The following is a 14933-nucleotide window of genomic DNA, read 5'->3' on the forward strand; positions in this document are numbered from 1 at the left end:
AACCAGTGGCTTCACCATGCTTCTAAATTTCTATATCTCCTCTATTCTGTACTTGAGAATATGCACAGGGGCATTCTGCATGGACGCCTATCTTCCCAAACTCCACTTTCTTGTCCAATTCAGACTAGAATGAAGGGCCCAATGGTCACCTTCTTCCCATTCACCCAGTTCTGTTTTCAGGTGACTAATCCTTTGGTCTGCGCCATTTTCTACCCTCCTCAATCTGCATCCTCAGCTTTTTTCATAGTCCAACATTCTTACCCCTGTTCCTTTCTTTTCTATCCCTCCTTCAAAACTCAAACCTATCCTCAATCCTCTTTCTCTTTTATTATTCAGTTTCTCCACTATCCTGTTCTCCTCATTTATTCTCTATTCTTTCTCACATACTATTCTCAATCTATGTGCTCATTTCCTTTCCTGCCCATCACTCTCTTCCCTCTAGTTTCTCTTTCGCGTTCCTACTGCCTTTTACCCATCCCTATCTCCTCTCATCATTCTGTCCCTCCAACCACTTCATTCCATACATCCTCTTTTCTTTTGATCGACTCAATTCTTCCCACAACTGTGTACACTCCCACTGCCTCTTCAAACTCTTCCTCTGTATGCACTTGATTACAAGTATATCTCTCTTCCATCTATTCCTTCACATGTGCTCTATTCTCTCCAAATTCTCTTTCATACATTATAACCACTTATACTTCTATTCTGCCCTATCCTCCCTGTCCCTCTTTCTACTAGCCCCTTTCTGTTATCTCACAAATATGTGCCAGTCCCTCCACTCAAAAAAAACACAACTATTTTCTTTTACCGCTGAGTGTATCTATTATATACCCATCCCTTTCATTTTCAAACAAGCTCCCAGAAAGTATTTTCTATGTTTACTATCTGCACTACCTTTAAGACAATGCCTAAAAATTTCCCACTGCTCTAACCAATCCATTGACACAGTATATGTGAAGAACACCAATGTCTGCTATGTCACCAAACCCAATACATACTTCTAGTTCTCTATATTGTATTTATTGATCTCTAATAACCAACGATGTTGTAGAAATGTATAAGTAATAGTAAAGAGTCTGAACTCCAGCCAAAGTGCCAGAGTATGAATGCTGGCTCAACCATTTACTACCTAGGTGATCTTGAAAATTTGTCGTACCCACTTTATCTCAGTTTCCTCATGTGTAATGTGGGAATAATGGTACCTATTTCATAGAGTTATTACAAAGATGATAAAAGTAGAATGATTACAACAGTTCCTGGCACATTGTAAGTACTATACTGATGTTAATTAACTATTGTACTTATTATTGCTATTACTGGTGGTATTATTATTGATCACTCTCATCTTTTTCAAACCCTTTAGTCCTTTCACATATCAGTCAAAATGGGTTATACTAATATGCAGTGACAAACAGTCCCACAAGCTCAGTGTCCTAAAGCAACAAAGGTTTATTTCTCACTCACACTATTTGTCTACCTCAGGTTGTGGGGAGGGCACTCTTTTCTATGTCATCTTCATTAAGGGACACAGAACAATAGAGCCAAGACTACCTGGAATAATGCTACTCACTGTGGCCAGGGGAGAGGTACATGGAAAACCTCTTAAAAGTTTCCTGTCCTCCCTCAGAAACAACACGTTATTTCCACTCACATTTGGTTAGCCAAAGCAAGGCAGCTCTCCTTGCCTCACTTCAAACCCTTACGGAAGTGCAATACTACCACATCCCCAGGAGGTGAACTGGAAATAGTGGAAATAGCAGTACTGACTACCACACTTAGCTTTCAAGACACTGCACATGAATGGTTCTATGAACACCTTCCTTACTTTTCCTGTTTGGTCTCCTTCATAGGTTCCTCTTTCTCCCTTCTGCCTTAATGATCGTGATGCTCTGTGACTGGATCCTTGGCATGCTTTTCTTATCACTCTAAATACTTTCCTAAGTGATCACATCCATTCAAATGGTTGTCCCAACATACTGACAATATGAAACTTTACATTTCTAGCTTGTACATGTCTCCTAGTCTTAAGACTTGTACATCCAGCTGCTATTAGATTTCTATCCCTGGATAATTTAAAACTTTCTTCAACTTGTCTTGACCAAAATTAACTTCACAGGTTTATCCGATCTAAATTTCTCCTAACTCTCACATGATCTACCCCAGTTTGTATCACTATCATTAACTCATGTTACTTGGGCACCTACCATCTTGACTCCTCCTCGCTGTCATTCTGACATTGGCTGGTTTTACTATCGTCTTAGTCCATCTCCCTTTCTCTATCTTAATCCACTGCTCTGAATTAGACCTTCACCACTCCTCACCTAGACTACTTGAGCTGTCTCCTAACCAGTTTCCGTAATTCCAGTCTTGTTCCCTTCAAATGCATTCTTTACACAGTCAGTAGGGTGTCATATATAATTTTTTTTTAAGTGACCATCTAACTTTCTTGCTTATAATAAACCATTCCATTTCCTGCAACTGCTCACTTGGTTTTCTCTGCCTGGAACGTCCTTCTTGTCTTCCTGCCACTTTCCACCTACAATTTTCATGACTACATTCTACTTATCTAATAATACAAAACAAATGCTAATACTAATTATCAGGAACTTATGTGTTGGCTCATCCAGAGACTCTGCTCAGCCTGACCCAAAAGAACAAGTTAGATGACCCTTTTTACCGCCTCATAATTACCCATATCTTTATCATTTCAGTTAATAGTTTTATGATTATCCATTAGTTTTTCTTTACTATTACACTTTGATTATCTTAAGGACAGAGACCTTGCCTTATTAATGTTTGCACACCCAGAACTTACTCCAGGGCCATGTATGTACTAGGAAATCAAAACATGTTTGATAAATGAATAAAAACTACGCATCTTTCTTTCATCCACAATTTCTTTTCCTCCAGTGTCCTTTCCCCTACTTCTCTATGTCTTTTGTTTCTACCATCTACCACATCCTTTTCTCCAATTTCTCCTTCTTTCTTTTAGTATATCATAATATCTAGCCTCTTCATTTTACTTCATCTTCTTTATCTTCTCAACGTTTCTATTCTTTCTCTTCTGTCATAGTCTCTCTTTACCCTCTTCTCCCTGATAATCTCTCACAATCTCTCTCTCTCTCTCTCTCTCTCTCTCTCCCTCCCTCCATCTATATACTATATATATATATATATATATATATATATATATATATATATATATATATATATATCATATAGATTCACATGCATATACAAATATACAGATAGCATATACATATACAATATCTAGGAACAGATCAATAAAATATATATACATATATGTGTGTATATATATTAATTTTAGTGACCTCTTCTCCAGATTATTCCCTTCCCCTCTTTACCTTCTTCTTCCCATTCCTATCCATTTTATTTCTTTTCTCTATCATCCTTTCCTGTACTCTAGTTTCATTTCTCTTCTAGTCTCTCAGCTCCTCCTCTCTAAATTCAACTTTCCTCTTAAGTATCCATTTGCTATCCATTCTTCCTTGGCCATCTTCTTGTCTCCCAAGTTCTTTCAGGAAAAAAATATCGATAAATAGCAAATTTAAAGTAATGAAAGGGTAACATATAGGCAAGCACACTTCATGTATTCACCATGTATTTACCAGGCATGCATTATTTGAGTTTCATTTCACATACTGGAAATCCTTTAAAAGTCACTCTCTTTAAAAGCAAAATCCAATACCTAAACACTCTAATGATAACAATGAGTCATGAAAAACAGAATTATTTTTATGCTTTGAGGATCAAAAAGTATGAAAAATATATACATACTGCTTAAAAGATATATAAGTTGTTTGGAAACTTCACATATATCAGACTCCTTAGCATTCCCAGACAATGGAGCTTTAAATATATGTTGTATATATAAATACAAAATTATAGCAACATTGTACGTTTCGGAAAATACTCATAATTCTGCATCATAGCAGTAGTTTGTTGCTGCAGTTAAAACTAACCTATTGTGATTGTCACAGTGTTCATGCCTGTGTACCTGGTTGTGAATTTGTGTATTTAAGGGTCCTTGAATATGTATATGTCTGTGTGTCAGTTCACACATGTCTTGGAGTATGCATACATTTATACATCATGAACATATATATCTGTGTGTCTGAGAATGTTCATATGGCCAATTCTCTATATGCATAGCTATAATACTGGGGGTGCCAAAAATGTATCCACATTTTAAGAGATGTTATCTATATATTACTTTTTGAAGTTGAATTGAATTACAGTGGCAATGTGTAGTATGACATGCACTCAAAAGACGGTATTAATCAAATGAATGCTGGCGTCACCAGGCGACAGGCAGGGCAGTCAAAGAAAACGGCGGAAACACGATTGTTGTTTGAGGAGCACAAGACCATTTTGAAGTGGTGTTTGAAATTTGAGAATGTTGTGGAAGCACAATGACAATGGAGGCGGGAGTTTGCAACAGAACCTCCAACTTAACACCTCTTGACTTCTACCTATGGGGGACCTTAAAGGATGTGGTGTACCACAGAAAACCGGCTACCCTGGTGGCACTTCGGGAATAAATTAAAACAGCACGTGCAGCGATACAAGTGGACACTTTGGTCAATGGTGCTCAAGCAGTAGTTCGCCATCATCAGAAGTGCCTGGACGCTGATGGTAACCACTTTGAGCACCTCTTGTCATTGCGGAAGTCAAATGGGACTGGGATTCATCTTTTGTGATCAGTATATATTGAGTATTACAATTTTAACACAGTTTTTTCCTTTCTTAAAATGTGTGTACATTTTTTTTGGTACCCTCTGTAGATATGTCTCTGAGTGTGTATACTTGCAAATGTGTTGGGAAGTATACACCTATATATGCATTAATAATCTGTAAACTTGAAAGAATTTCAATGGCTAGCCTAAAACATGCTACTTTCAACCCCAGACCCACCCCTGGGATACTTTAGATGGGGGTACCAGTCTCTGACCTCATCGTATAGAGGAGAGTTCCATTGTCCACCAGTCTGAGCAGCTTGTTAGGTGTGGTCATATTATGGGCCACCGATTTCTTGCCATTGTGAAAGAAGGTGTCAGGGGTCCAGATCTTACTAGCCAGGAGATTGTTCAGTGGAAGGATTTTCATGGGTCCATCAAATTTCAGTCTTTCATCATGCCATGTCTGTCGAAAAAATACATCGATGGTGTACTCCTAGGGACAAAAAAGAGGGAGAACACGTTTGAATAGAGTTCTGGAAAGGATCCATAGTGTCCTTAGCAAATATTAAATACCTTGTATTAGTTCCTCTGATGCAGAGAAGCGGCAGTCTATTAACAGGAGTTACGGTGTGGTTATGTACAGAGCTAACATACCTGACAAGATTTTGCTTAGGAAGGTCACTGCCAATACTGCCCTGGATATCATACACAATAACCACAAGACCTTGCCTTATAAAAAGGCAAGAGCTCCCTTCTCTATGCAACGACATCTCTAGTAAGAACAAATTCCTTACCTTGTCTCTTCTACTAAATGATCCTATATGAACATCAAAGGCCAATATAATAATCATTATAAATCCAAAACCTTAAATTTTAAAAAACATTTGATTTGAGCCTCAAAAGAACAGTATGTCTGATGAGTTAATATCTTATTATCTTCAATAAATAAGGAACTCTTACAGATAAATAAGATGACCACAAATAGAAAAAGGGGTAAATGACATGAACAGAAAATTCATGAAACAGATAAAAGAGGCAAATAAACATGAAAAAAATGTTTCAAAATTGCTGTGCATATAAACACAAATTAAAATAACAATGAATGTTCCAGGTTTTGGTAACAGCAGACTAAATTATTTGGATATACCTTCTTATAGCTACTTACTATAAAATTTGAATTAAAAAATATATAGCTAGAGAGAGAGACTATTTGAAAGTAATGGGGAGCGATTGAAAGCAGACAAAAAATTGAGGAAAGTCTACCCTTGAAAGATGATAGCAGCAACTGGTTAAAATCGCATTTGTGGCTTTTCTTTTCTGAAAGTGCTCCCCCCAACCTAGAATTCACATGGTAGATACCACAGTCTTATTGGCTCAAGGTGGCAGATAATCTGGAAATTTAAGAGTGGGAGTCCTAAAAGCATGAGAGTCACAGTATGGATGGGACCCCAAATCTGGGTATATATACTCTGCCCCAAATCCTAGCTGACCACTAAATGATACACACCAGTAAGATCTCATGTTTAAAAACTACAGGCAGAAACAATAGGGAAGTCCTCCACTACATGCCACATGAAAGAACCGTTCTAGGTGACGTTCATTAATTTGGCAGAAATCTGAAAACTTACTGGCTTAGTGTTTCACAGGATAGAGCTCGAGGCTGGCCAAATAACTGAAAATTCAGGGTGAGGTCCTGGAAGCAAGAGAAGCACTGAGAGGGTAAACCCCAAAATGTGAGTACCAACTCTGCCCAAATCCTTGGCTGACCAGTAAACTACACAAGACCTGGGGGACACCTCCAGGTAGACAGGCAAAATAAAGAAGCAGCCAGAAGATGCTGAAATCCTTTGGCTTCAAATCCATTAATGGCTTCCAATCATACCCGGAATAAATTCCAATATCCTTCTCTTATCTAGAAAGCACTTCATAAACTGGCTCTTGCCTTTCTCCCTGAGCTCTTCTTTAACTATGCTTCCCTCTACGGATTACCCAGTCTGGCTTTTCTCTTCCTCTAGCATACCAAGCACATTCCTGTCTAAGGATAAAGGAGATTATACACTTTACTGTCTCAACTAGAACACTTCCAAGAGTGAGAGAGGCTTTATCAATCATTATACCATGACAACAAGTGTAACCAGGACCGTGCCACGTAAAAAGCTGGAACTAGACTCTCACATAGAACCAAGATCCTGAAGGGCTCCAACCTCAGCAAAAGGATTAATTAGATAAAATGAATTAGACAAAACCCGTCCACAACATGAAAGTTCAGAAAGGAAACTTATCTATCCAAGCATGAATTCTGAATGGAGGGGCTTCAAGGGAAGCATTTCTACTGAGATTTAGCAACCTCAAGCCGAATCATGTATGGGACTAATGTTTAAATGTACCCTATCTGTCTGGTTTGGGGCTTGTAAACTGAGAAATTAACATAAAAATGGTCTAGGGATGGAGATACCTCTAGATTGACTTGCAAAATTAAACACAAAAACACGCGGGAGGGACATGACCACAAATAAATGTTTGCTGAAAATAAACTTACAATTCACAGCAACAAAATGCCTAAGGAAATGGTTGTGACTGACAGTTAACACAACATATAACTGAATCAGGCCCCCTCCAAGAACTTAACATTACAGAATAATCAAACAGAATAATCAAAATTATAAAGGAACCATAATTAAGATGATAAAGACATCAAAGGAAAGATTGAGAATGTGAAAAAAGATCCAGACATTATGGGGTGAGAACAAGAAAAAACAGATTTTAAAAAGGTCTATTTGAAGTAGACTTTCTGTCAAAGAAAAACAGTCATTGAAAGTAAATGGATATGTTACATGGAAGATTACCTATCACTAAAGCGAGATTAGTGAACTAGAAAATACATGTGAAGAAAAATTGCTCAGTGTACATTTCAGACAGATAAAAAAAATGAAAGATATGTACCATGGAGGATAAAAGGTAAAGGTTCATTCAGCATAATCTAATAAAATTCTACAGTAAGAGAATATAGGGAAGAGAAAATAGGGGAGAAACAATATTTAAAGTACTAATGGGTGACAGTTTCTCAAAATTGTTGAAATATGTGTACATGCATCCTTAGCTTCAAGATCCATGAGTTGTGAGCTCAATATAATAAAACAGAGCCAACACATAGTGGATTTGAAGACTACCAAAGAGATCTTAAAAACAGCAAAATAGAAAAGGCATATGGCCTACAAAGAAATAACAGTTTGACTGACAGCAAACTTCTTGAAAACAACAACAGAAGCCAAAAGAATTCTATAGTCAACTAGATTATTATTTAATCTTAAGGTCAAAATAAAGATAATTTTAGACAAAATAAGATTTTCTCCTGGCTGGGTCACTCACAGCATTCAGGTCTCATTCAAAACTCTCCATATCCAAGAAGAACTCCTTGACCATCCTATCATAAATAGTAACCCCACTTCTCCTTATCATGCATTATTTTTCTTCATACATCATTTTGTCAAACAGCACTGACAAATTTTTTTTCCCCTACTGTTTCATTCATTCCACTAGACTGGAGGCTCCATGAGAGCAGAGATTTTATTCTGTTTGCTGCTATATACCTAGCACCTACAACTCTACCTGGCATATAGTAGGTGCTCTATAAATGTTTTTGAATAAATAAATGATTGAATGAATCCTTAGGAAAAGAACTACTAAAAGAAGTTCTTCATGTGGTTGAAGATGAAACCAGCAGGAAGATGCAAGAAGGAATGTTGAGCACAAGTGATGACAATGTATGGGTAAATTAAACAAATAATGACTCTCTACAAATGATAATAAGGTCTAAAAAAACAAGGTGGAACAAATAACTAGAGTCAACCAAGTGGAAGGAGGGAGTAGTGATATGTGATTTGCATTCTTGTATTATTTGGGATGAGAATGGAGATACTAGACTTTAGGCCAAGCATGTGTGTTAACATTTAAGGTAACAACTAAATAATATACTAGAAATGGAATGTAAAACTTACGACACAGTAGAGAAAAACTAATGGAAATAGAGAAGATCCTATAGAAGGCAAGAAAAAAAATAAAGCATAGAAAAACATGGGATAGGGCTTGACTTGAAGGAATTAAGAAGTACAAATTGGTAGTTACAAAATATTCACTGGGATGTAAAGTACAACATACGGAATATAGTCAATATTGCAATAACTATGTATAGTGTCAGGTGGGTACTAGACTTATTGAGGGGTCACTGCATAAATTATATAAATGTCTAACCACCATGCTGTACACCTGAAACTAATATAAAATAATATCAAATATAAACTGTAACTGAAAAAAGAAATAAATCAGTTTAAGAAAAGAAAAACAAAAACACACGGTAAAAGCAAAGTGATGGAAACATATGTTTGGGCAAATCCTAATCAAAATCAAGTGGTAGAACTATAAAATACAGACACAGTGGACTATAACACAAACATTTTCCTTTGGGATAAAATATCATTACACTACAAAATGGAATATCTCTAGGTGATGAACACACAATGTGATATATAGATGATGTATTACAGAATTGTACACTTGAAATCTATGTAACTTTACTAACCATTGTCACCCCAATAAACTTTAATTAAAGCAATGGAATATCTCAAGTGGAAAAAAACAATTCTAAATTTTTATGTATGAATGACATGGACTCAAAATATGTAAGGCAAATATTGAATTGCAAAGAGAAAATGATAAACCCATAGACTCTCAATAAATGAAAGACCAATCAGACCAACAATTTGTATGATCAACATATGTGAACAACCCAACTGACAAACATGAGCTAAGGAACACACATAGACCTATCCACTTAACAGTTAGTAAAACACACTTTTTTTTAATCAAAAATAAATGATCACATGCTAAGCCATAAAGCAAATCTCAAGAAAAAAAAAGATTCCATATCCTATAAGACCATCTCCTTTCAATATGAGGTGTTAAATTATAAATTAATAACAAAGTGTTGCATTTGGAAATTGAAAAACCCACTGAGAAACCATGAAAAGTATTAGAGAAAAACAAATGCCATATGATCTCACTTATATGTGGAATCTAAAGAACAGGAAAAAATGAGCAAACAAAACAGAAATACACTCAAGAGATACAGAAAAAAAACAACTGTTGGTTGTTAGAGGAGAGGGGTGAGGGGATAGGGGAGAAGGTGAAGGGATTAGAAAGAGCAAATTAGTAGACACTGTGTTTTCCCGAAAATAAGACCTAGCCAGACAGTCAGCTCTAATGCGTCTTTTGGAGCAAAAATTAATATAAGACCTGATCTTATTTTATATATATACTGAAGGTGGAGTATAGCATAAAGAAGATAGATAGTTAATGGTATTTGTAACAGCTATATACAATGTCAGAGGGGTAGTAGCTTGGGGGAAGCAGTTATCACATGAGAGATGTAAATGTCTAACTATTATGTTGCTTTGTACACCTGAAACTAATAAAAAATAACAATAAAACAGACACACAGACACTCAAAAAACGTATTAGAAAATACTTAGAATTGAACAGCAGTGAAAATGCTTGTATATGTAATCTTGTAGTGGGTGACTCAAGTGTACTTGGAGGGAAATTGGCAGCCATAAAGAAGCCTTAAAGATAGCCTTAAGAAAAAGGAAAACCCTAAGCTAATCTACCTCAAGAAACCAGAAGGACCACAGAGTACCCCAAGAAAAGTAAAGAAAAAGATGATCCAGACAAAAGCAAACATCAGTGAAACACAAAACAAAAAAGAAATAATACAGATGATGAATAAAACCAAACCCAGATTGCTTTAACACGAACAACAGAAAACAACTGATAAGCTAAAAGAGAGAGAGAGAGAGAGAGAGAGAGAGAGAGAGAGAGAGAGAGAGAGAGAGAGAGAGAGAGAAAATGGAGAGAACAGTTGGGGAGGGGTGGTAGGAATATAGATTAAATAAGACTGACCAAAAAAATGATGATAATTTTTGTAGCTGAGTAATGGATACATGAGGTTCCATTAAACTCTTTTCTCTACTTTGGTGTGTGATCAGTGAGGGGCTTTTTATAATCGAATATGTCAGAGACAATGGTGGCCTGAACCAGAGTAGCAGTAGTTGAGGTGATGAGAAGTGGTATAATGTGGGAACAGCTGCATCATTGTCAAGTTTGATTCGTCCCAGGTATGTGAAGATAGCCTAATAGAAAAATCTATTAATGCAATTAACCACATTAGGATTAAAGGAGAAAAATCATGTAATTGTCTTAATGGGGGATGAAAGAGAAGTTGCAAAATTTCAAGTCCATTCATAATTAAATACACACAAACACACACACACACACACACACACCTCTTAGAAAACTAGAAAAAGAATGTAAAGTAGATATCTGTCATGTTCATTACTGCTCACCATTATTTGTTTGGCCATTCCAGGAAATCTTGCAGAAATCCCCATATTATGAGTTCTGCGTTCCTAAATTAAGAGTCAAAACTCAAATTGCCAGACTTTCTTGGAATTAGAATTAAACTAGTGACCTAGGAACCACCAATCACACACATATACACACACACATGCGCATACCCCACAAGAAACTTCAATTCGGAAGTGGCAACAAGAGAAAAACAGGATCTGCATGGTTTTGCTCATGCAGGTGGTGGCAAAGGCATCTTGTGTTGAGTGACACAGATTGGCCACTAACATAAAAAGATCCTTAACTCTAAAGGTAAACAAGAAAATGCAAATAGTATCAATTAGTACCATTTCACACCCATCAGAATAGCCAAAACAAAGCATGACAATACAAAGTATTAGCAAAGGTGCAGAGAAATGGGGCTCTCCTACACTGCCAGTTAGGATTATAAATCGGTACAACCCATCACAAGGGTCATTTGGCCCTCTCTGAAAAAGGTTAAAAATGTGCAAACCTTACAACACAGAAATTTTATCTATAGGTACACACCCTATAGAAACTCAAACATGTTTACAAGAAGATGTGTACAAAGATATTGGTTGTATCATTGTCTTTTAATAGCAAAAAAAACCTGGAAATAGCCTAAATGTACGTTGACAAGAGAATTGGATGGATGTACGAATAAATATTTGTACACCATAATAGTCTATGGCAGTTAAAATAAGTGAATTAAATGTATCAAAAACAGCTTTAGTACACGGTTGACAATTAAGCTGCAAAATGATATACAAGGTATGATGCATGTTATATAGTTTGAAAACATGAAAGCCACTATTTGCTATGTACTGTGCTATTTGCTATTGTGTGTGTTATATACTGTACATCCTTAGATATAAGTCTGTAGTGTGCGTGAGAATGAGAATGACACACAAAACAAGCAAGTCGTTGTTTTGATTATCTCTGAGGAGGGAGGGAGAGACAGGAATGGGATCAGGATAAGGTATACAAGGGATTTCATCTGTATCTTTAGATTTTCTTCAAAAATCAAAGATTTAAAAAATCAAAGGCCAAATTTTTAATATTTAAAAAAGTCGGGTGATGGGTGCGAATCTTGTAATATGTTGTTCTCAACATAGTTAAAATTATCGGGGGAAAATCGCATCGTGATTATTTGCTCCATAAGTATCCCATGACCTTTGGCCAAAAGCAATCCGATTTTGACTTGACTCTTCTAGAAATGCAATCAATTTCTTCCTTGCAAAGTGACCCCTTGTATACTCTCCAAGGATGATTGCCTCCAAATTGACAAATGAATTCTGTTGTTTTGTGAGGCATTTAAATCAAATCTTCCAGATAATAAGACTAAGTCTGTCTCCTGGGAAAGACACTTAATACATTTCCTACACTGGGCAGAGATAACACATCGCTCTTGGGGGAGAATTTCTGGCTGGTGTTAGAGCTTGAATGTCTTCAACTCTCTGACACTGTAGTGTTTCAAAGCAGGCCCCAGAAACATTGTCACATAAGCAGGTCACCCTCTCCCTTATTTTGGCCACCGAGTCCTCCCTTTGCTCTTTGCCTTCTCTCCATCACTCTCTATCTTGGAGACTCATAATCCATATGCCTCATTTAGCCCCTGAAATTGTCTTATTAGCATTGTTTGTGTCCTGTCCATTTTACATAAAAGTAGCCAGGAGATTCCTGGTCATGGAATCTTAGTTAAAAATCCACAGACATGGACCTTCTTTCTATATTGCATCTGGGAATGTGGTATCCTATGGAATAAGAGGAAACTGACAGCCTAAGAGGCTTTCAAAATACACAAAGGCCGTCCTCCATTCTGTGCCCCAGACCCTACCAGTAAATAAGGGCTTGAAGTGGACATAGCCACTTTTTCCAGTGCTGGGGAGAAAACAGCTGCAATAATTTCAAACCCACTGCCACCAGGAAATGATGTGTTGCAAAATTAAGTGCACTGATCACCTAGGAAATATCTAACAAAAAGGTGAACTGAAACCTAATCAAATCCTTCAAGTAAGTTAACAGACATAACAACCAAATGTAATGAGAGAACCTTGTCTGGAGCCTGATTTGAAGAAACCAACTGTAAAAGACATTTTTAGGACAACTGGGAAACCTGAATATGGAATGGTGACAATCTTTAAAGTGAGGGCTAAAACATTATTGTTAACTTGCTATATGTGATACTGGCATTGTAGTTGTATAAGAAAATGCATATATATTTTAAACATGTATACTAAAGATTGCAGTGGTGAAATTATATTGATTGATTGCAAATAGAGGCGAGTGGTGAGAGGAGGCATAGATGACGAAAGTAGGACAAAATCTTGAAAACTCACTGGTTTAGGAGGCAGGTTTGTCTGTGTTTTTTCTACTTTTGTTGTGTGCTTACACTTTTCATCATTAAAAATAACAAAATTTTTAAAAAAGAAAGAGGTTTCTGTGCTTTCTTTTTAATTAACACCATTCCCCCACCTCCGCTGTGCAGTCTTTGGATATTCTGGTAACTTTGAATGATTTTCATAAGCAGTTGTCAGACTCAAATGTATTACCAAGATTTATGATTATAATGTCTTCTATGGGTTCCCATTCCTAAGCCTCCATTTTATTTTTCTCATCAAGCTACACTGTTACTTCTCTTATTGTATCATCATCTACTTACTTCATTACCCAGCTGCCGACTATATAACCTAGGAAGTTTCTCTGACAAATGGCACCTGGCACTTGTTACCTAGCAGGTGTCTAAGCAGTTAAAGTGTCTGTGGGAAAAGGGTGAGGTTGACAATACCTAAAATTGTTCTCTCTCTGACTCTACTAACATCAGTACGCTTTGTCATCTTGATTTTCTCACTAGCTTGATCAGTACATTCAGATACATATTTATTGAACCCATAACTCAGGGCCCCAGGCCCCTGCACTTCTGGCATGCTCAAGGACCAGGGCGGAGGCTGCGCCTTAAGACAAGAGCTAGAATGGAAATTTTGGCAGAAGTTGGTTTGGACCAGGAGAGTATCCAAAGTTTTTCTCAGCTGTTACGTTTCTTTTTTCCCCAGCTTTACTGAGGTGGAATTAACGAATAAAAATCGTATATATTAGGCTGTAGAATGCAATTTTTAAAGATGCACAGTGTGATGGTTTAATACATGTATACACTGTGAAATGATTAACACAATCACACTAATTAGTGCACCTATCACCTTAGTCACCATTTTTGTGTGTGTGGTGAGAATGCCTAAGATCTACTCTTAGAAAATATCAGCTGTCACCTTACTACCTTCCTTTCTGGTCACTGACCATATGCATAGCATGCCATTCTTAAGCCGGAATCCCACTTTCTCTGCATTCAAATTCAAAGGATCTTGGGAGACCAGGGAAAACTTCCACTTGCCAAGAGCCATTGCTCATTGGTAAGAAATGGGCAGAACCAATTTGAGAGAGAAGTGACAATGAAACTGCGTTCTGACTAAATCTTTTGCATCCTTCCTCTCAAGAAAATAGAAAATCATAAAAGGTCACATGGCCTCACTTTATTCACATTAGGATTGTCTCCCTCATTCTGTTTCTGTCCTGGGAGACCACTGACACAGGGTGGGTATAACTGCTGAGGAGCTAGGTATCATGGGACCATCAAGCTCCATTTGTTGCAAATGGTTAATACAAGCCTTTCATTCATGATGCCTGTAAAATTCCCATTGTAACACGTTTCCAACTTATGTCTTATACTCTGCATTAAGTTTCTTTTTTTCTCTGGCTTTCCCCTTAGAAAGATCTACTACTCTTCAGCTTTCATCTCTGCTGAATTCCCTATTATCA

General features: G+C 36.9%; 1 protein-coding gene across 4 annotated transcripts in view; it reads right to left on the reverse strand.

The window, feature by feature from the left end:
- Window positions 1-14933, reverse strand: part of GABRA3 (gamma-aminobutyric acid type A receptor subunit alpha3) — a 199786-nt gene that overhangs the window by 67726 nt on the left and 117127 nt on the right. For all 4 annotated transcript variants that reach the window (XM_019711246.3, XM_019711247.3, XM_019711245.3 and 1 more), the window contains exon 5: window positions 4973-5193. In XM_019711246.3, the coding sequence (XP_019566805.1) occupies window positions 4973-5193 (221 nt within the window). The remainder of the gene's footprint in view (window positions 1-4972; window positions 5194-14933) is intronic.

The sequence above is a fragment of the Rhinolophus sinicus genome, chromosome 18 (assembly GCF_057876585.1).
Source record: "Rhinolophus sinicus isolate RSI-liver-muscle chromosome 18, RSI-T2T, whole genome shotgun sequence".
Lineage (NCBI taxonomy): Eukaryota > Metazoa > Chordata > Mammalia > Chiroptera > Rhinolophidae > Rhinolophus > Rhinolophus sinicus.